Source organism: Neovison vison, chromosome 6 (genome assembly GCF_020171115.1).
Source record: "Neovison vison isolate M4711 chromosome 6, ASM_NN_V1, whole genome shotgun sequence".
Classification (NCBI taxonomy): Eukaryota; Metazoa; Chordata; class Mammalia; order Carnivora; family Mustelidae; genus Neogale; species Neogale vison.
In genome coordinates this window covers 181749821-181773293 of record NC_058096.1, presented here as the reverse complement: position 1 = coordinate 181773293, position 23473 = coordinate 181749821, and the positions used below count along the sequence as shown (strand labels likewise).

At 37.3% G+C, this 23473-nt stretch overlaps 1 protein-coding gene across 6 annotated transcripts in view; it reads left to right on the top strand.

The window, feature by feature from the left end:
- CHL1 (cell adhesion molecule L1 like) overlaps positions 1–23473 on the top strand; it is a 220588-nt gene that overhangs the window by 186778 nt on the left and 10337 nt on the right. For 5 of the 6 annotated variants that reach the window (XM_044253141.1, XM_044253142.1, XM_044253140.1 and 2 more), the window contains 11 exons: positions 1724–1848; positions 7174–7275; positions 7491–7688; positions 9191–9261; positions 12068–12290; positions 13500–13615; positions 13745–13949; positions 14150–14272; positions 18077–18256; positions 21569–21730; positions 22483–22614. In XM_044253141.1, the coding sequence (XP_044109076.1) occupies positions 1724–1848; positions 7174–7275; positions 7491–7688; positions 9191–9261; positions 12068–12290; positions 13500–13615; positions 13745–13949; positions 14150–14272; positions 18077–18256; positions 21569–21730; positions 22483–22614 (1637 nt within the window). The remainder of the gene's footprint in view (positions 1–1723; positions 1849–7173; positions 7276–7490; positions 7689–9190; positions 9262–12067; positions 12291–13499; positions 13616–13744; positions 13950–14149; positions 14273–18076; positions 18257–21568; positions 21731–22482; positions 22615–23473) is intronic. The other variant, XM_044253144.1, reaches the window with a different exon arrangement.

The window sequence follows — 23473 nt, the reverse complement described above, 5'->3', positions numbered from 1 at the left end:
GCTTGGCCCCTATCGTGTGTGTGTGTGTGTGTGTGTGTGTGTGTGCGCGTGCGCGCGCGCATGGGCTTGCACCACCTCTGTGCAGTGGCTTTGGTCTCGGCTGGCTACTTAATTGATTCCATCTCATCCTTCCTGTATACTTAAGAGTTTGTGGAAAGGAGCGTAGGTATTAAGAACTAGTTGTCAATGAGACAAGAGGAGATTAATTACTGACCTAAAAGACTACACATTGCAACAGTGATCTTCACCCTTAGGTTAGGTCTTAGTCGATCTATCAACTGCTGGGATCTCTCCATGCTCTCCCTCTTTTGTCACAACTGCCTAGTTGCCTGGGGTCTTGCATATGATCTCTGGCCTACAGCCAAAAAGAGAGTCAGAGACTGGTGCCTAGTAAGTGATATGACCTGCATATTTAGGCCCTGATCCCAGAAACTCCAAACATCCTGTGTGTGGCCCAGTTGAATAGTTTCTGTAGGATACTAGGGCTGACACTCAAATGAACCTCTGGCTATCTCCGGAAACAAAGCAAGTGACACAGATATTCCGCCGGTTTTCCCTAGGGTAGGGTGAGGAACAGTAACCTTAGCTAGAATGTCTTAGAAGAGGTCTCTGGAATAGGGAAGGCTGGGAGTAACTCTTGCTGCTGGGGTTGACTGGGGGCCCGAGCAGGCGTGGAATTATAACAGGGAGCTGAGATCACAGGTATCTGCTGAATTTCTAGGGAACGATTAGTAAGCTCCTGTCTCTCACCTTCTGCTAAGACACCCTCTTATTGGTAGGTAGGCTGGGGGGGCAGAGGCTTTTACCTGGGAAGAGATAAAGTGAGTTTTACATCATAAATGTCAATTATAAAAAGAAAGAAAGAAAGAAATGTCAATTATATAAGAGCGTCTTTCCCTTTCTGCAAGAACATTATTTCAACTACATAGCAAACTCTTGTTAATGTATTTCGAGTTAGTGGAACTTAATTTTCCTAAAAGTGTTTAAATAGTTGACAATATACTGGTATAGGGTAAAAGGATATAATTTATAGTAATGAAATTTTCCTGTGCTAAACTGGATCAGAAATTGGCAAAATAGAGCAAAAGATAAAAAGCTAGTGGCCGATGATTTGCAAAAAAGAGGTACTAGTCTGCCCTCTACTGTTCAAATACATCACAGTGCAGTTGTTACAAGATTTCCCAGATGGGCGTTCCGCCTGTGAAGTAGAGGGATGAAGAAAAAGGACCCTTGTCAAAAAATACAGATTACCAGTCTCCAGGTCTGGCTCTGTAGATCTGGGGTGTGATTCAGGAATGTGCCTTTGTAAGAAGGACTCCGGTTGGTCCTATGTAGGTGATTCCCTTACTTAACAAATCTTAAGAATGATGCAAATGTATCTTATCTATTATAACATAGTTCAGTCTTGAGAAACACCAGGCAACACAGTTCTGTCACTAACCCATGCATCACAGATGGTTGGGCTGGTAATTAAAACAAAACAAAACCAACTGATGGCTGCCATGGCTGTGTAGACAGTTGTGTATGTTCAAGTAACATTTCATCTTCAGTTTCAATCTAACACTCTCTAATAAAATTTGCATTATTTGAAGCTGTATTTTGTTTTGTTTTTTCAACTCTTCCTTGATTTTTCCCCATGGGGAATATATATTTTTGAATATATGTTTCTGTTGTTTTCACCCTCATTATGTACTCTTTTTTTTTTTTTTTTTTTTACTGGCAGGATAATTATCGATGGAGCTAATCTGACGATATCTAATGTCACCTCAGAGGACCAAGGTATTTACTCCTGTTCAGCTCACACTGCTTTGGATAGTGTCACTGATGTAACTCAAGTAACTGTCCTCGGTAAGTGCACTAATGAGGAATCTCTTCATTTCTTCCCCACCACTGATTCAATTCTGTTGTTCTTAGGCCATTCAAGCCACAATTATTTGAGTCCCTGCATATATACCATTCTTTTGAATTTTTCATTTAAATAGTCATTCCACTTTCAAATGCTTTCTCCTCTTCTGGCTTTAAAGAAATTAATTAATGCTTAATTTCTTTTCGCTGCATGGGTAATGTTGCCAAAAGCTGTGGGAGGCAGGCAATGTTATCAGCAGAGAGAAAACTGAAGCCTGCTTGAGTTGTCAGGGTGCCTGAGCTGCCCTTTCCTAGCTTACAAAGAAAGAGAGCTGAGGAATGGAGATGCAGTAAGTAGGCTTGGTGGGGGACCAGGCTGGGCGTCCCGTGGTGGTGGTGGTGGCTCAGTGGTCATGCTCTAAACCAGAGAGATGGACTAAGTTCTCAGCATCCCAGGAAGGGAGCTGAGGAATTTCAAGAGCTCTGCAAAGGAATGACTTTGATTTTTTTTTTTTTAATGATAATGTAAATTAGAAAATAATGTGCATACTCCACTAGTGTAGTCGACACAATTAGCCCTGCAATCACCCACGTTTAAAGTTCTTAGGCCAGCCTGGAGCATCTCTTAGACCACCATGAGCTCTTGGAACCATCTTCTAGACCATCTCTGCTCTAGTTTCCTTGACAGATTCGCTCTCCACAAGCTATCTGATACGGAAATCTGACCGATGCGGACACCACCAGCAAACCACTCACCTTCAAATTTCCATTTGGGTCTGCCTGTTTGGGGAGCCTGGCAAGAGGGGAGGGGGGGTGTGTGTGTTTCCATATTCCCTCCCTGCAAGCTGTGTCTGACTTCTCCCAGGGAGGCTCCCTTCACAAAATCCTCTATGATAAGATTCTATGAACTGCTCCCTCCCCCTGAACCCCAGATATTCTGCCAGTGATCTTTTGAAAGAATTAAAACAACAACAACAACAACACAAAGAACTTTTGATACTATCCAAATTGTGTGAACTTTTAAATGTCTGCTGGGACCCTGACTAATATAGACATTTGACATTTTTTTTAATAGTTTTATCTTAATCATTTTGTTTCCATGGGCACTCCTTACTTAGTCTTCCTTTTAGTTTTCTGATACTCCTTAGAAGTGTTTGATTTTGCCTAAACTCCTTTATTAGATGTGTCGATTAATCGTTATTATCAACAGGCATTTGTTTCTGTAGCTCTCTGATTGCTGGGATCCACAGGTAGGTTGCTAACAGAGGTACACGCTGAGAGGAAATAATTCAGTTTCTTTGGCAATAGGATGTGAAAAATGAGTAAATGGGCTGGAGCTCTTCAAGTGAAGCAGATAGTCACCAGACTGGGTTCTACACACACACACACACACACACACACACACACGTAGTAGAGGGTATGAACTTGGTTCAGTAAATTGTACCTTTAGGTGAGGTATTGGGCCATAGGAATTCAGCTGTTTCAGGGGATTACAAGTAGAAAGGTTTGACCCTCTAGGAATTATTTCACTAATAAGTCATCAGATAAAAGAGTGGAGCTCCAGGTAAACTGGAGTTTATTCCAGGCCCCACAGTGTAGGGGCCAGTCTCAGGATCTATAGACTTTTTCCCTCAGTATTTTGAGCCCTGCAGCCAGCAAAGGGACTGGGCGCCCTACTGCTTGGTTCATTCTGTCAAATGGCCTTGTAAAATTTAATATTTCATTCTTGTGATTAGGCTACCATATCCTAGAACCATTAAATTTTGATGATTTTAAAGAAATGGTTGCTATGATTATATGTAATATTTACTAATGAAGTTTTTTGTAACCAATGTTTTAAGAATAAAAGTAAACTAATTTAAAAAATAGTCCATGACACAGATTTCATTTTCATAACTACTTCTTGGAGTTTAACTCCTAATTTTTTAGGCCAATTCCTGGTCTTAGGAAGCATAGCTCATTAACAGACAATAACAAATAGATCCCTATGTAATTTCTTTATAAACCTCTTTTCCTGAGAAAACAATTTTTGCACATACATGTTTGACCCATTTCACTTGCTTTGAGAATATGAAGTGCAGGGGCGCCTGGGTGGCTCAGTGGGTTAAGCCTCTGCCTTTGGCTCAGGTCATGATCCCGGGGTCCTGGGATCGAGTCTAGCATCGGGCTCTCTGCTCAGCAGGGAGTCTGCTTCTCCCTCTGCCTCTGCCTGCCTCTCTGCCTACTTGTGATCTCTGTCTGTCAAATAAATAAATAAAATCTTTTTAAAAAAATGCTTAAAAAGAAAAGTATCAAGTGCAGCCTGTAGTTCCATATGATTCTTGGAAGGAGCACATTCTAATGTCAGATGCTACATAAGGTTGTATTGGTTCCTTAAGTTAACTTTAAAGATGAGTGAGCTCTTAATCAGTGCTGAAGACAAATGTAAATTCTCTGAGTGCACAGATCTGAGAACTGTTGAGGAAATAATTTCTTATTTAAGGCCCTAAAGTTTATGTGCACTCAGTGTCCACATTTTAAAAATAAAATAGAGTCTTTTGAATTGGAAACAGTGTGTCTTTTACCACTGTAAATTTCCAGCAGTGAGCAGGTACTCAGCATGGGCAATAGATGTTGCTTCCCCTTCAGACAATAAAGAGCCCATGGGAAGGCCCTGTGAGATGTTACTTAATTGTCTCCTCTGAGAAAAGATAAATGTCCCTGAATACAAAAGAGCACTGAAACCAAATTTGGGAAGTAAAGACCATTAGGGGTAAGTTTTCTTTGTTTGTTTGTTTCGTTTATAGTTGCTTTTATTTTATTTAACGTTTTAGATTTGATTTATTTATTTGACAGAGAAATAGAAGGAGAGAGAGAGAGAGCAGGAGCAGGGAGGAGGGGCAGAGACAGGGGGAGAAAGAGGCTCCCCTGCTGAGCCAGGAGACCACAATGGGACTCCATCCCAGGACTCTGGGATCATGACCCAAGCGGAAGGCAGATGCTTAACCGACTGAGCCACCCAGGCGCCCAGTTGTTTTTCTTTTAATAAAAATTTCCATGGACTTTAACACTCTTAAAGTCATTACCTACATAGTATCCAAAATATATAAAGAACTTATAAAACTCAACACCCCAAAACTGAATAATCCAATTAAAAAATGGGCAGAAGACACACCTATACATTTTTCCGAAGAAGACATAGAGATGGCCAATCAACATATGAAAGGATGCTCATCACCAGGGAAATACAAATCAAAACTACAATGAGATATCATCTCATACCTGTCAAGATGGCTAAAACCAACAACACAAGACCCAGCAGGTGTTGACTAGGATGTGGAGAAAGGGGAACTCTCTTGATCTATTAGTGGGAATCCAAACTGCTATAGCCACTGTGGAAAACAATATGGAGAGTCCTCAAAAAGCTAAAAATAGAGCTATCCTACAATCTGGCAATCACACTAGTAGGTATTTACCCACAGAATACAAAAATACTAAATTAAAGTAAAGTGATACATGCACCCCAACGTGTGTTTATAGCAGCATTATCTACAATAGCCAAGTCATGGAAACAGCCCAAGTGTCCGTCAACTGATTAATGGATAAAGAGGAAATAGTGTGTGTGTGTGTGTGTGTGTGTGTGTGTGTGTGTGTGTGTGTGTGTTTGTGTATAATGGAATATTACTCAGCCATAAAAAGGAATGAAAATCTTGCCATTTGCAACAACATGGGTGGGCTAGAGAGTATTATGCTGAGCAAATTAAGTCAGAGAAAGACATACCATATGGTTTCATTCATATGTGGAATTTAAGAAACAAAACAAATGAGGAAAGGAGAAAAAAGAGAGAGAAGGCAAACCAAGAGACCAAGAAACAGACTTTTAACTATAGAGAACAAACTGATGGTTACCAGAAGGGAGGTGGGTGGGGGTGATGGGTCAATTAGGGGAAGGGGATTAAGGAATGTATTTGTTGTGATGTATACAAATGCTGAATCACTATTTTGTACACTTGAAATGAATATTACACTCTCTTTAACTGCAATTTAAATAAAAACTTTAAAAAGTCATCACCTACTCAATTTTCTAGTTTCCGACACATTTATCTGTGCCAGATTTTCCCCTTCCAATGTAAACTGCCTTCCTACTCTTTCAAAACTCTAGCCAAGAGAGTATAAAAATTGCTATAATGTACTGAGAATTCATTGTTGGAAATTACAATAAAAATCCAGAGCATGCAGAAAAGAAGGCCTGAGTTCATGTTCTTTATCTTATTTTCCTATAGTCATAGGACCTAATTTTATTGCTCTAATATGGTAATTACATGCATGATTGAAGTGATAATGTACTTTTCACTTATTCATTTAGTCACAAAACACTTATATCCCAAGCACTGTTGGTGATGCAAATATTAATAAAATGGAGTTCCTACTCTTGAAGATATGTCATATAGAGGAAATGAACCAGGCATATAAATAAGCATATGAGCTGAAAGACACTGATCCACTTAAGATAGACCATGTTTCTCAAAATTATACATAATTATAACCCAGGGCAGTTGTTTAGAAATGCAGGTTCCTGGGCCCAGCTCCTTCCGTATACCAGAGAGATAGGGCCCAGAAAATACATCCTCATTTATTTTTAAAGATTTATTTATTTATTTTTGAGAGAGAGAGAGAGAGAGAGCGAGAGCGAGCGAACAAGTAGGGCATGGGGGGCAGAAGAAGAGGGAGAGAGAAACTTAAGTGGACTCTATGCTGAGCACGGAGCCCAAGCTCAGTCTCACGACCCTGAGATGGCTACCTGAGCTGAAACCAAGAGTCGCTTGTGCAACCAACTGTGCCAGCCAGGTGCTCCAAATCTTCATTGTTAGTAACTACTCCTAAAAGAATTTTGACACTCATGGTCAAAGATGCCCTTTGAGAATGGGAATCAGCGTAGAGGGAGAGAGTACTTAGAGTAGGTTACAGATGTGCAGGAAGCTGCATTTGAAATAGAACCAGAAGGGTTGGGGCGCCTGGGTTGGGTGTCTGTCATTGGCTCGGGTCATGATCCCATAATCCTGGGATCAATCCTCGTGTCAGGCTCCTTGCTCAGTGGGGAGCCTGCTTCTCTCTTTCTCTCTCTCTGCCTCTCCCCCAGCTTGTGCTCTCTCTCCCACTCTCTTTAGTAAATAAATAAAATCTTAAAAGAAGGAAAAAAAAAGAAAGTATCCAGAAGGGCTGCTGAGATGTGATTGGGTGTGGAGACCCGGGCCCAGAAAGTGGGGCGGCAGTGTGCCTCAGTGAGGAAATTGGGTAGACAAAGGCATTGTCTGCATTCTCCTTACTTTTATTTTTATTATTAATTAGATGTTCCGGATCCACCAGAAAACCTGCAGTTGTCTGAAAGACAGAACAGGAGTGTTCGGCTGACGTGGGAAGCTGGGGATGACCACAATAGCCATATTATTGGTAGGGAGGACGTGCATTAACTACTTACACTCCTGAGTCAAAATTAATGTTAAAGCCATTTTTTCCCTTTTTTTTTTTTACCACAGTTGCTAGATTATCCTTCTTAAAACATTCTTTAAAACTTTTTATACTGTGTGTAAATGTTAGTATGACTTAAACACACTAAATCCATTCTAACGTGGTTTTTTTTTTCCCCCTTGTGCTTCTATTGCCAGAGTATATTGTTGAATTTGAAGGAAACAAAGAAGAACCTGGACGATGGGAGGAACTGGCTAGAGTCCAAGGCAAAGAAACAACAGTCATGCTATCTTTGGCCCCGTATGTCAGATACCAGTTCAGGGTCATAGCTGTGAATGAAGTAGGGAGAAGCCAGCCTAGCCTGCCATCAGACCATCATGAAACCCCTCCAGCAGGTGTGTGGCTTCTCACGTCAGGTTTCTGAGAACGTATTTTAGTTTTGCTCCATCTTTCAACATCTTTAAAAAAAAAAAAAATTGATAGTATGGGTTTAGAGTTTTAGATTTCTCCTACTGGAGAGCTTGAAAAGTTCTGTGAACTGATAGCACACAAATATTCAAAGTACATCAGATTGATAAGTAGTATATAAATGTTTGATAGAGAGCAAGAGATTACAGGGATGTATATGGGCAAACATTTCTCTGAGTTACTTGTGATAGCTAAGTATCATGTTAAAATCAGATATCTAGTATGTTATAAACTGAGGTTCAATATACAGAAAGGTGGCTTTCTCCCTTTATTTTTCTTTTCAACTTTTTGAGATAAGAAATTTTATTCATTATAGGCCTTGTTAACACTTTAAAATATTTAATATCATTAATTTTATACATATAGTGTATTTATTTTCTCTCAATATCTAAACAGATATCTGATATCTATCTGAATTTCCAGGATATTTTTTTTAATCTTAAGAATGATTAATACTAAAATTTGTGTTACTTTACTGTCATTGGTCAACAGTATGATCATAGCATGGTATTATTTTTCCCCCCCCGGCGCAAACTTCATAAACTAGGGTATAATTTTTTTTTTTTTTTTGAATTGAGGAAAAAGTGAGAAGAGATAGTAACTGAGTCAGATACTTGTGTGATTGAAGCATAAGTTGCATTTGGTACAAAAACTACATTAGCCCTTTCTTATTAAATGGTTCCATTTGAGTATATTTCAGAGACATAACCTGCTCTTACCTCTTTGTAGTCCCTAAACAGTTGGCTGTTGAAATTATAGATGATGTTTAATTTTATTAGCTTAGAGGCAGATAGTCACAACACACATTTCTAACAATAATTCTAATAGAAAAAGGGAGGCAGATTTAAAATTAAGATGTTTATTTAAAAAGTAGGCTTAGGATTTTTTAAAAAAAGGTTGAAAAATTTAAAGAGCAGGTTTAAAATGGAGATATCTAAAGTGAGTCTTCTGTTTTCCTCTGAGTAGTAATTGTATCACTTCAAGCATGTGATTTTACTCCTTTAAAATATGTATGTATGTATATATATATATTTAAAAGCTGCCTTTTAGGTCATGGATGGGTTAACTAGCCTTGTGGTAATCATTTTACAATATATATATACACATATATATAAAATGTGTATCTATAGTTTGGATACATATATACATACATCAATATGTATGTATATACACACACACACACACACACATACACACGAAATTATTACATTGTACACCTTAAACTTACACAGTGTTATATGTCAATTATATCTCAGTAAAGTTGGTAAAAAGATAACTGCCTTAAGTCTTTACAAGCTGGGCCAGATAGAAATAAATGAATATAATCAAAGTTGTTTAAAAATCTGATTTAGGGGGAGTAGGGTGATATGCTGATTAAGCTATGGACTATAAATTGGAAAAAGTAATTTTAATACTTATAATTTTTCAGCTCCAGACAAGAATCCACAAAACATAAGGGTTCAAGCCTCTCAACCCAAGGAAATGATTATAAAATGGGAGGTGGGTATTCTCTAATGTGTTACACAAAACACTACTTTGTTTTCTTTTTTGCGTTCTTTTAGGTCTGTATGCCAAGTGTAATGGTAGAAAAATATTTTTTAAGAATGAAGATACAAGATTTATATGTTTTATAAATATATCTCATTTGTATATTTTGCAGATCATTGTGATTAGAATGTTATGAGATATGGTTAAACAGTGGTAAGTAATGTCAGGAAGGGTATATATAGGTTGACTTAATTGTGGTCTATTATTAAAAGTTTCAGATTCCTAGTATTTTTATAACTAATATCTTAAATCGTCACTTGTTCAAAAAAAATACTAAAAAACTTCCCTAAATTTTTATACATGGTCTAATAAATATTATGCATATCGAAAGGATGTCTGCCAAATAATAGCCACTACTTATTAAGCCTATTAAGCATTTTGTGTGCTCTTTTCTGAGAACAGTTGTCATTAATGTCTTTTTCTGGATATAGGAACTGCGGTCAGGCTGGTAGGCAGTCTTACCCGCCACCGTCCCACTAGAATACCACCAGAAATCAACAAACCTACTAGACATTTTGGACTTCAAATTGCACTTTTCACCCCTTTATGAAATAGAGCTTTGTCTTTGAATTTAGTGTAAAATTTTGCACCTGCTCAGAGGAGTTTAATAATTGGTTTGAGTGTCATTTCTAATTCCTTCTGTAGTAGTGGGTAACTTTCTCCCCTCTCTGTGTGGACCTATTCATGAACAGATAATTTATCCTACTTGAAAGTAGAATACCCATTCAGACATTCTGATGAATAATAGACTTCCAGCATTAAATTCATGAATCCTGCATAAATGTAGAACAGTTGAATGTGGGAATATACTAATTTATTTCTAAACCTCTTTCCAGATAATGATTTTGGGAAGAATTTTAGGATGTGTAAAATTTAGTCTGATTTTTTTTTTTTTTTTTACTCAATATTGTTATGTCAACACTAACCCATTATTCCACTACAGTGAAACTAAGTCTTGCAAATTTTAAATTTTAAAAAAGGTGGTAATACACAGAACCTAAGTATAGTCAAGAATATTATTTCTTTCCTTGAATTTGTGGCCATACATATTTCCTACCACATTGTCTTCATAATTACTTAATTTTTAATCTGAAATTATGTTAATATCTTATTCTTGTAGAGTATCTGTCTTTTTCTCTCTTAAGTTCCCTAGCAATTTCCATAAGACCGATGATATAACTGGTTAGATGAAGATAATAGTATGTAATTATCAGGTCAGTTCCTCAGAGAAGCACACCATGTTCCACCAACATCAGCTCATTAATCCTCACCACTTCTTCAGAAGGGAGAATGTAGCTAGATGGTATCAGCCCTACATTTCACATCGAGAAGCTGGGACTGTCATTTTAATGACCTTCCCCAGATGTCATGCACTCAGCCAGTGATGAAAAGAAGACCCCCGTCCCCACCTCCTCTGATCTGCTATCTTTGTAGGGGGCCTATTAAGAATTTGCTATGGTTTTGTTGCCAGTTGTCTGAAAGCCAAATACAAAATAATCCTGCTGTCTCCTCTAGAGTCTAGGCACCAGAGAGCCTACTAATTTAGGTAAGATTTTTCTTGAAAGTACTAAATGTGGTGGCAGTTTATTTTAAAATTTGCAGGAGATCTTTATTAAATGTAGCTGTTTTCCTTGGAATAAAACATGTGTAAACTGAATAATTTTTAAAAAAAAGATTTTATTTATTAATTTGACAGAGATCACAAGTAGGCAAAGAGCCAGTAGAGAGAGAGAGGGAAAGCAGGCTCCCTGCTGAGCAGAGAGCCTGATTCGGGGCTTGATCCCAGGACCCTGAGATTATGACCTAAGCCGAAGTCAGAGGCTTAACCCACTGAGCCACCCAGGCACCCCTAAACTGAATAATTTTACTTGTGCTCACTTGTTTTTGGTAGAGACTGAAGGAAATTGTAATAACGGATTACAATCTGACAATAAAAGCTCGTGGCCTGATATATCTGACTACCGCTCAAGCCCTTGGTGGATTAATATCCATATGGTAGTAAAAATTACCTTGGTGCAAAACTTAGAATGCAAAGTATAAACAATGATTGTGAAATCCCAGAAGGTTTTGTTTTGTTTTGATGTTTTTTCTCATAGCTATTCAACTGGGAGTTAGTGTAGACTTGAAATTGTTTTGCTGATACCAGCATTACTTTCAACTTAGTTCCAACCAACCCATCTAAAAAATTTTAGTAAGTTAGACTGAGTTAAAAAAAAACACTGAAAATTCTGTAAGAAGACATTGTATATGACATTATTTTATTTTACTTTATTTTTGGGGGGAGAGACAGCAAGCAGTAGGAGGAGGGGCAGAGGGAGAGAGAATCTTAAGTAGGCTCCATGCCCCCAGTGTGGAGCCCAGTGCAGGGCTTGATCTCATGACCCTGGGAACATGACCTGAGTGGAAATCAAAAGTCTAATGACAGACTAAGTCACCCAGGCACCCTGATATATATGGCATTATTGAATACTCATACATACAGACAAAATTACCATTTATATAAGTGAGCCTTATAATCTAGGAGTTAAGTCACATTTTTTTAATATAGTTTATGTAATTGATTCATTTAAGTGCATATTCCCATTTTTGAAATGTAACAGGTGATTTAAATTATGATAATTTTTTTAAATTATTAAAGTATTGCTTGATTAAAAAAGAAAAACCGGAGTGGATATAATGGCTTCACTATGTGGCTTGCCACCGTGTCTTACTCAGTGGATCCACGATCACACTCGATGAATCTTGCCTTCTGTCTTAGCCTTTGAAATCCATGGAGCAGAATGGACCAGGGCTGGAGTACAGAGTGACCTGGAAGCCACAGGGAGCCCCCGTGGAGTGGGAAGAAGAAACAGTCACAAACCATACTTTGCGGGTGATGACGCCGACTGTCTATGCTCCTTACGATGTCCAAGTCCAAGCCATCAATCACCTTGGCTCCGGCCCTGAGCCCCAGTCAGTGATTCTCTATTCTGGGGAAGACTGTAAGTGACGCACCTGAAACTGCTAAGCCCTTCAAGAGCAATTTCTTTCAAGTATATTGCATTTCAGTTAATGACTGTTTTTGAGCAGCCACTGCACGCAAAGAGGATGTGCTAGCTGTGCGAGATAGAAAGAAATATAGCACATGGTTCCTCCTTTCAGGTTGGATAGCCGATCACTAGAGAGTGGTAAGGAATTCTGTGAAAAGTTTTAATTTTATTCAATTTCCCAGTAAAGCTATTTCTATATGAAAGATCAAAGACCAGTTCTCATCACTACAATTAGTTAAGCAGCATAACTGTCGTAATGGTTCCTGTTACATTTGTCCTTACTTGTCAAAGACTTTCTAACAGCCACCTGTGCCATCTCTGGCCTCACTTGTATTTTTGGAACCTCCCTAATGCAGATGAGATGCAGACTGAGATTTATCTATAGAATTACGGACACATACAGACTGTTTTGAGGTATTAGTGATCTGCTCCCTATTAAATTCTTAGACCCATAATAACTGCTACAAATAGATTATTTAAAAAAAGGAAAGATGTTGTATTCCATGTCACTACACAGGAGTTATTTTTATGGTTCTTCAAGTATCCAAAGTAATATTTTGATCTGAAAATGGAAAAAGATTGAGAATCTGAAATTACTAATTCCTTATTCACCTACTACCTAAATTCTTCTACCCAAATAAAATTACACTGGGCTTATCACTGTGAGCTAAGATATTATTGGTCTTGGCTGCTCTGCATTTGGTTTATTCTTCTGTAGTTAGTTCCCCTGTAGAATGGGGATGATAATACCACTTCTTATAGGGTTGTTCTAAGGATTATGTGAGCCAGTTCACTGAACCAGTCCCTTAGAATAGTGCGCATATATAGCGTATGCTCAGTTAATAGTAGCTGTTGTTATTAATAGGCCGATCAAGCTCTCAAGTAATTTGTTAAATTGTTTAGTTCATTTGTTTCTAAAGGCAAGATACCCACAGAATATTTCACTGGACACTGGATCCAGGGGTAGACTGTCCTCTTCTAGAAACCTGTTTGGGCTCTGAAACTCGTCTGTAATGAGAAACTCTCTTAAGTTCTATTTGGAATCGATTTCATAAGAGTGCTTTGCTCAGATTAAGCAATATGAAAAATCAGCTTTTGAAAAGGATCCTAATAATCACATTTGAGGGTTTTAAAAACTCATCATTCTTATGTGCTTAACAGATCCTGATACGGCACCAGTGATCCATGGGGTGGACGTTATAAACAGCACATTAGTTAAAGTGACCTGGTCAACCATTCCGAAGGACAGAGTACATGGACATCTGAAAGGATATCAGGTTTTTATCATAGATTTTCTTGTTGCTGAGTTAATATCTTAAATGCAAATAAGAACTGATCTTAGAAGAAGCCAGAGGAGAATCTGCCACCATCGTTGATATGTTAAAGGGATCCTATTTCCATTGCAGATAAATTGGTGGAAAACAAAAAGTCTGCTGGATGGAAGAGCACATCCCAAAGAAGTAAACATTCTGAGATTTTCAGGACAAAGAAACTATGGAATGGTTCCTTCTCTAGATGCATTTAGTGAATTTCACTTAACAGTTTTAGCCTATAATTCCAAAGGAGCCGGTCCAGAGAGTGAGCCTTATATATTTCAAACACCAGAAGGAGGTAAGAATAACAGTGAAGAATAATGCCAACAATGGGAATTAACCAGTGACCAAATTAGTAGTAGTTAATCAATATACACTTCATATGAGTTAGCTTCTCAGTTGCCACGGAGAACTGGGATCTAATGGAGCTTTTTTTTTTTTGCTTTTAAAGAAATTTACCAATTTATGAGTATAACTTCTTGGTCTTGTGTTTTCTAGTACCTGAACAACCAGCTTTTCTCAAGGTCATCAAAGTTGATAAGGACACTGCCACATTAACCTGGGGACTACCTAAGAAACTGAATGGAAACTTAACTGGTTATCTACTACAGTATCAGATAAGTGAGTAGAAATCTGAATTGGATCCACCTGTTTCATTTCGTTTTTTTTTTTTTTTTTTTTAAGATTTTATTTATTCATTTGAGAGAGTCAGCACAGAGGGAGCAAGAGAGTGAGAAGCAGGTTCCCCGCTGAGCATGGATCCTGATGCAGGGCTTCATCCCAGGATTTTGTGATCATGACCTGAGCCGAAGGCAGATGCTCGACGACTGAGGCACCCAGGCACCCCTGGATCCACCTACTTTTTTAAAGATTTATTTTTTTGAGAGAGAGCAGGAGCAGGAGGGGCAGAGGGAAAGGGAGAAAGGGAGAGAATCCCAAGCAGACTCTATGCCAAGCACAGAACCTGATGCAGGGCTGAATTTCATGACCCGTGAGATCATGACATGAGCTAAAACCAAGGGTCGGATGCTACTGACTGAGCCACCCAGGTGCTCCCGGATCTAGCTGTTAATCCTTCATTTTTGGTTGAGTATTTGGTTTGCTCTGCTAAGATTCTGATGATCACGTTTTGTAAGTTGGCTTGCTTCCTTACAACAAAGGATCTGCAAAACGGCTTGCAGACCAAATCCAGGCTGCTGCCTGTTTTCATGAACAGGCCATACATGTCATTCACATTTGTCTATAGCTGCCTTCTCACTACAGTGGCTCAAGTTGAGTAGCTGTGACAGAGATTGTGTGGCTCATAAAGGCTGAAATATTTACAATCTAGCTCTTTTCAGAAAGATTTGGCAGGCCCTGTTTTAGAGGAAAAGTCAGTAGGTACCAGAAGACATACATGTAATACTTACATATGAGTGTCCTTGAGAATTAAGAACATGCCAAAGAAAAGAGTAAGTGAATGATGTCAGGGAGATTCGAAACTCACATAACTTCCACACTGCCTCTTTTGTCTCTGACACGTGCTTCTGGTCTCAACCCTAAATGTACTTCTGTTTGTAGAATCCTCTGTGGGCATCCCACTGGCGTAGGCCTGTTGTTTTGAGAGCATTAAAGAGTTTTCTCTGGCCCCTTTCTCAGAATGGACTCTGCTCTTGTTTTGCTGTGCCATTGGGTTGAAAACAACATGTTTAGAGGAAACGAAGTCATTTTTAATCACAGTGCCTTCAGTGTCTAACAGTCTTCACATCCAAGCATCATCTCAAAATGGAAATTAGGAAACTGAAATCACAGAAATGTTTAGACTGTGAGGACATGCATCCCAAACAGCGGAAACACTAGGACTATGCTGCTTGCAAAAGCCACCTTGATGATAGAGCTGATGAGCTGCTCTGCCTCCATGTAGTTCAAAGCTTGTCACAATCCAGGTCATGCACGAGTTTTGGCTCCTGTTAGCCTGTCTGGGTTGGGTCATATTAAACAGATACAGGCATCATTGTAATAGAGGTAGCACTTGAGCATTTTTTGAGTGTTTGCTATGTAGAAGGGTCAGTACTAAGTACTCTTGCTGTATTTTTTCATTAAAACAGAAAATCTAGGGGCGCCTGGATGGCTCAATGTGTTAAGCCTCTGCCTTCAGCTCAGGTCATGATCTCAGGGTCCTGGGATTGAGTCCTGCATCAGGCTCTCCGCTTGGCAGGGAGCCTGCTTCCCCCTCTCTCTCTGCCTGCCTCTCTGCCTACTTGTGTCTGTGTCAAATAAATAAAATCTTAAAAAAACAAAAACAAAAACAAAAAAACCCAAAACAGAAAATCTATGAAGGATGTATTTTCACTATTTTGTGGATGTGAGAATTGAGGCATATAGAATTCACTTGTGTAGAGCCATGCAGTAAAATAAGTATTAAGCGAGATTCACACCTTAATCAGTCTTATTTCTCATGCTGGGCTCTTAAGCCTCAGTATTTTATGAACTGGTTTTCAAATATGTAGAAAGCTCTGAAGAAATATTTGAGGACTTTTTAAATGTTAATTTGTTTGGTAAAGCTATGATTTTTCTTTATCTTAACAATAAAGAAACAACGTTAATTGCATTCCAACCTTTGTGTTGATCCGTATGTAAGATTTAGATTATTTTATTTTATTTTTTTTAAAGATTTTATTTATTTATTTGACAGAGAGAGATCACAAGTAGGCAGAGAGGCAGACAGAGAGAGGAGGAAGCAGGCTCCCCGCTGAGCAGAGAGCCCGATGCGGGACTCGATCCCAGGACCCTGAGATCATGACCTGAGCCGAAGGCAGCGGCTTAACCCACTGAGCCACCCAGGCGCCCCAAGATTTAGATTATTTTAAAAACAAATTCCTAGAATATAGAGAGAAAAGTCTGGAATGTTAACAAGGGCAATGATTATTGTTTTGCTTAGTATATGGATTTTTTAATAAAATGACATAATTGTACACTTACTTTGCTTTCTATTAAATGAGGGAAATATTTTTGGATAATTTATCTCTTTTTTAAAAAAAACTTCTAAATATTTATTTGAGAGAGAGAGAGCATGGGTGGTAGGGGTGAGAAGGCTGACCAGGGAGCCCTGAGGATGGGCTTGATCCCAGGATCCTGAGATCCATGACCTGAGACGACAAAGGCAGATGTTTAACCGACTGGGTCACGGAAGTGCCCCGATAATTTATCTCTTTTTATTGCTTTGTATGTTCTTAAACAGTTGTTGATTATGTGTCTGAGAGCTCTCTGTATACTTCTCCCAATTTATAGATTGATTATTGTTGTTTTTCAACTGATTTTGTGGTATTTTTATAGGAATGCTCTCAAATATGTGAAGAGTGGTATTTCTTTCTAATTTTCAACATTTGGATCTTTAGTTTGTTCATTTTTCATTTTTTATCTAATTGCATTAAATAGACCAAGGAAGGCATTTTTATGTCAAGAGTAAGAGTTTGTTTGTTTGTTTGTTTACCTGTATGATATCTTGGACTGAGAGTCAAGAGGATTTATTCTAGCCCTTCCCTTGCTACTAATGGCTGCCCAGTTTTGGAATGTGTTTCATTTCTTAGACTGTTCTTACTGTAATCTTATAATACATTGTGCTCTTGCACAAATCCCACAGTCTTGCTGGTTGCAAATTCTTTGAAAGACACTGTCTAATTCATCTTCTTTCTGAATAGCTCTTGCCATAGTACTTAGTATATGGTAGACATTTTAAGATATGTAATTTATTAATCAGTTTATTGGTTTTACATATAATAAGTACTTATTTGGTGCCTCAGCTTGAACCAGAAATCACAAAAGAAGCAAATTATTGTCCAAATTATTAACCAAAAGGTTAAAAGTGAAGGATCCAATGAAAATATAATAGAAGGGGAAATCCATCACTTTCAATAGATATGATGAAGGTGGAGCTCCAGTATGGCATAGTGATTAAGAACATGGGCTCTGGGGGCACCTGGGTGGGTCAGTGGGTTAAGCCTCTGCCTTTGGCTCAGGTCATGATCTCAGGGTCCTGGGATTGAGCCCCGCATCGGGCTCTCGGCTCAGCAGGGAGCCTGCTTTCTCCCTCTCTCTCTACCTGCATGTCTGCCTACTTGTTCTCTCTCTCTCTGTCAAAAAAATAAACAAATAAATCTTAAAAAAAAAAAAAAGAGGAACATGGGCTCTGGAGTGGAAAAACTGTGGTTGGATTCAAATTTTGTTTGGCCAGTTACTGGATCTAAATCTAGACCTCAACATTCCCATGGATGATACTGTAATAAAATTATGTCTCTGTCACAGATTTGAAGTTAGTTAATGGCTGTGAATAATTAAGATGGTGCCTTGCATACCACAAGCATACACAGAGTCAACAATAAGGGACAACATAAGTTGAATTGTTAAGGCATGAATTCTGAGGCATTGTTGTTTGTGTTTCTTTAGTAAATGACACCTATGAGCTTGGAGCACTAAATGATATCAACATTACAACTCCATGGAAGCCCAGCTGGCGTCTCTCAAACCTCAATGCCACCACCAAGTACAAATTCTACTTGAGGGCTTGCACTTCAAAGGGCTGCGGAAAACCAATCACGGAGGAAAGCTCCACGTTAGGAGAAGGGAGTAAGTGCAGGAGGCTTCTGCATGCTGTTTTTTAAATTGCTCTGAAGGGACTGTACCAAGCTAGTCATTGTAAATAAGAAATGACTGTGATCTCAATCTATCTGACCTTTTTTGTTTCACTGATATAGATAGAGAATTTATTTCTCTTGTTTGTAAAATTCACATTGACTCAATTTATGGATTTCTACACAACAGCAATGGAACTATAGCCTCAGTGTATATAAGGTCAGGAACTATAATTTTACTTAATTAAGATAGGAGTATGTAAGGTAATGAAGTTATTCATAAGGTTACTAGAGAGGGATATTTTTCTCTTTTAAGTGTTTTCATACAGAAAAATATTAGGCTCTCCCTGGTTGATGTTTTGTAAAAATGATCTAATACATTTCACTTCCATGTCTTGGTTCATATATATATATATATATAGAGAGAGAGAGAGAGAGAGAGAGAGAGATTTATGTATCAATTTTATTTTGGTATCTACTGGTTGATGTCAATCAACCTCTGGCCTGGAAATGGCCCATCAACCTCTAATTTAATTTCTGTAATTCTCCAAATTCAATTGTACTTTTCGGTTTTGTTTTTTGGGGTTTTTTTTGTTCTTTTTTTTTTTTTCAACCTAGACCTATTTCTCTTCCCAAATTATTTTCACAGTTATGATTTTAGCAGTGTTCTTGCTAAACTTAAAAGGAGAGAAATTCAGAAGGCAGACCATAAAAAATGAAATGAATCTGAGGAACTGTTGCACACGTTAGGAAGTTAAAAAGGTTTAAACAAGTAAGTTAAAAAAAAAAAGTTTTTTAACTTGAACTTGAAAAGATTCAAGTTGATTAAACCTAGAAGGATATTTGAGGAAAGGAACAAGGAAAAGGAGATGGTAGGAAGGCAAATCATTTGCTTATCAGTACTATGTGTCAGAAACTCCCCTGGATGGGTTTCCAAATTTTAGATTTGAAAAAAGATTAAGTCGATGGAAAAAGAAAATAGTAATGAGAAAAACTAAGTTCCCACTTACAAAATATACATATTATTATAAAATACATTCAAGTATATGTGAATCACTGGCAAGTCAGTGTGTGTGTGTGAATGGTTATGCTCTGACCTTTACTGTCTGTTTCTCCTTCTTACTTTCCCTACTGCGTCTATCTAATGAAGGGTTTATGTTTTCCTCAGATACCCTAAGTCCTCAGAACTCCCCCTTATGGAAAAAGTAGGTATACTCAAAGAGTTTCTTCTGAGAAACCCACACATTATTCCCAAGGACAAAATGAGACACTAAGTGAAAAAGAGAGATTTAAAGATGATAATTGAGAACTTTTTAGTAATTAAAAGGATCTTATTTCTCAAGAGTTCAAAGTGGCATCAAGTGTTCAATACAAAGAAGTGAGAATAGTAGTAATCTAAATATGCAACCTTCCTATTTTTCAAAACAGGGTTTGAGGCATGGAGAGGGTTGCTATTTTGTTAAAACCAAGACCATAATATGCATGAGATATGCTAATCCCATTATTGCTAATTTGTAGCAGGTAAGAAAAAATGCATAAAATTCTCTTACAATAGTTATAGTTACCATATGCATATATGGAAGTATTTAGAAAATTTGGGTTTGGTCGCCTTCATGTTGGAAAAACTGTTTTTAGCAGGTGTTTGCAAATTAAAGATGCCGCTAATATGCTTAAGTATCTTACAGCCTATTTCTTCCCTACCCTATGTCTCAGGAATTTGAAAATGTTCCTTACTAGTATGTTTGTGCTTTCTTTCAGGATTCTGCATTTTCAGCTACTGCCCCTTCCCCTGTTGACACTGTATTCCCTTCTGTAGGCTTATCTTGCCGTATTTACAGGAAAGAAACTACAATCTCTTTTTGCCTCTGGATTTCAGCATGATCTTTGGAAAAGGAAAAACACATATATATTTTCACTGAGGAGATAAATCTTGATATCACAAAAAACTCTAAAAATAACTTTTGTGCAAATTGGAATCTATTTCTGTGTATCTTTCTTTTTCTGGGTCTGCCTAGATAGCACATTTTAAGGTCATCTGGCATTTATTCAGAAAATAGGATTTGATACACAAGCTTCCCCACCCCGCCCCGCGATTATTTCCTGGTTGTCACTCTGATTTTCAGGTGGCTCATGTTCCATAGTCTAAGAGGGGGGAGATGATGGAGCTAATAAGAAATATTTGTGTCATTCCTGGTTTGAACAAAACACTTGCTTTGCTCTATTTTTCAAAAGCTTGCACTATTTAATGTTATACTAATATTTCTGTTTTTCAAAGTCAAAATTAATTGTGTTCTATTTCAGTGGTGCTCAATCTTAAAGGCTTTGCTCAACTAATATAATTAGCCTTATTTCTCCCATGGTGACATTTTTTTTAATGAAGCCCTTCTGTTATCAGTAACTGTATCATCAATTTCTATTCTGTGGTTAAAAGTTAAAACCACATTTTAATGTGTGACATATACCCATTGACACAGGGTTCAATAACTTTTAATATTTTCAACATTGCATATTTTTAGTGTACATTATTTACATTTATTATGTTGAGTTGATTCCCAGCAAAACTACAGATCAAATACAAAAATATTTTATATATTTTGTTGCAACATCAGAAATTAGATGTATATTTAATTACACTGACTCATTTGAGATTCTGCTATTTAAGATTCTGTTACTATGAAATCAGTTAATATATTGATACATTCATGTTTCTTTTTTTTAAAGTATTAACATCTCAGTGCATTTCATTTAAAGGTAGTTATAAACTGTACTTTATGTACCTATAAGCTTACTTATATTTCTATAAATTTCAAGTATTTATGACCATGTTATGATACTATTCCATCAATATTTATAGAGAAGACCAAGACAAAAAAAGTAATATATATTTAAAATTATAATGTCATTTGCCTTCAAAAATAAGCCAAAATGGCCAGTTTCCTATTAGGTCTGTGAAAATTCAAATTGTACAAAATGACACTGTAATTTTTTGAAGTCTTTGTTTTGTTTTGAAACATTCATGTGACTGGGCAGATTTATATTACAATTTCATCAACAAGTACATCATTTTTAAAGGACATGAATTAAATTCACTTCATTTCCTCCATTTCAGGATATTAAGAAAGAAAATCTTGAAATGCCGATATTCTTGATCTCCTGATAATTCAAAAACTATGAGAAAAAAATCCTGCAAATGGCACTCCTCCCCAATCACAGTGTTTTTTTGTTTGTTTGTTCATTTGTTTTTACTTTTCATGTCCTGCTTTTCAATGATTACAATTTATATGATTTAACTGTGTACATTTCTTAGGTAAAAGTATCGGGAAGATATCAGAAGGAGTCAATCTTACTCAAAAGACTCACCCAGTAGAGGTATTTGAGCCGGGAGCTGAACATATAGTTCGCCTATTGACTAAGAATTGGGTTGATAACAATAGCATTTTTGAAGATGTAATTGAGACAAGAGGGAGAGGTGAGACATGAGATTGTATTTGGGGCCTTCGTAGACAATAAATCTGCTTTATAGATTGTTTAATTTTACACACTTCCTGTAGTAAAGATAAAAATATGGAGTATGTTAGTTACAAAGATAACAGTCTGCGTGTGTTTTGGCATAGCATTTTTTTATTATGATTATGTTCAGTTAGCCAGCCTAGAGTACATCATTAGTTTTTGATGTAGTGTTCAACGATTCATTAGTTGCATATAGCACCCCATGCTCATCATAGCATTCTAAAATTATTGAAATGAAAAATGTTCCGCAAAGATCCAACATATCCTTATCGTTTTCGCCAGAGCAGCTGACTAAAAAAATATCCCCTCCCAATTAACACACGTTAACAACAAAAACTAAGCAGAAAACCGAAACAGAATAGAACCTGCAGAAACTCCGCGGCAATCTGCACATAACCAAGGCAGCTGGTGCTTTCGCTTGCTTGTGCTGCTTCTGTGTTTCCCTTGCTCTGCCTCCACTGTCCCTTTTTGGTTTTCATCCTCAGAGTCAGATGCAACTCGAGAGAGCCCTTTTAAAAACAGAATGAGCCATTTACCAGTATTCCTTCCATGAAATGTCCTTTCAGTCACATTCCCTCTAGGGTTTCTGAAAGGAAAAATAAAATGGATGCTGTTTTGTATGTTTAAAAATGATGTTTCATTTTCCCAAAGGGGGCATAATCTTAAAAACGGTTTCTAGCATGCAACGTGTGACTTCTCTTTGTACAACAGAATACGCTGGTTTATATGATGACATCTCCACTCAAGGCTGGTTTATTGGATTAATGTGTGCCATTGCTCTTCTCACGCTAATCCTGTTAACTGTTTGCTTTGTGAAGAGGAACAGAGGTGGCAAGTACTCAGGTAAAGCTGTTTCTTAATATAGTAATATACTTTCAGTTCATTAAATAGTGTTTTTTAGGAGGCATTCTCCAGAAACATCTTTTATTTTTTTTAATTACGCACTTAAAGTCAATGTACTGAGAGAGGGGGAACCTCTTATATTAACTAACCAAAAGATGTAACGTCTAGAATATTATTTTCACGTGGTTACTAGTCTCTAACAAGGCATATAATACTTCTCACCTTCTATTTTCAGTCTGTAACATATCATAGTTAAGAACACTGATCACTAAACCACACACACATATTTTAACATCTTAAGAAAGGACCTATTTAAACATGCCTTGTCATGTATTTGTGACCCAGAGAATGTTTGCGCTAGTAACTTTTTTTTTTTCCAGAGGAAAAATGTTTAATATAAAGACTCAAGATTCACATCATGATAATCTAAAATTGAATACTTGTGTTTAAAGTTCAACTTTTGCATTAACTTATCTTGCCATCTTTTTCCGTTTTTCTATTATTTCACCCCACCTCTCTCTATGGTTACAATGACAGATTCTCTCCCTTTCCCCATTGGTGTATAAAGCCTACTCCTGCAAAAGCTACAGTGATTAATTTGCGCTAGTAACTTTTAATGGTACTGTCTGCACTAGTCTAGAGTTAACCATTGCTGGGAATGCATTTTTTTTTTTTAATCATGACGTATTAGATATGCTGCATCCTGAATTAATGTACATATAATATAAATAAAAACCATCAGAGTTAATATAATGGTTGACTTTAATTTAACTCAACTTCCAAATTTATCTTTTAGATATGCATATTATATTGTTGTTGTTATTATTATTATTTTTAATTGCTTAATGTTCAAGATGCT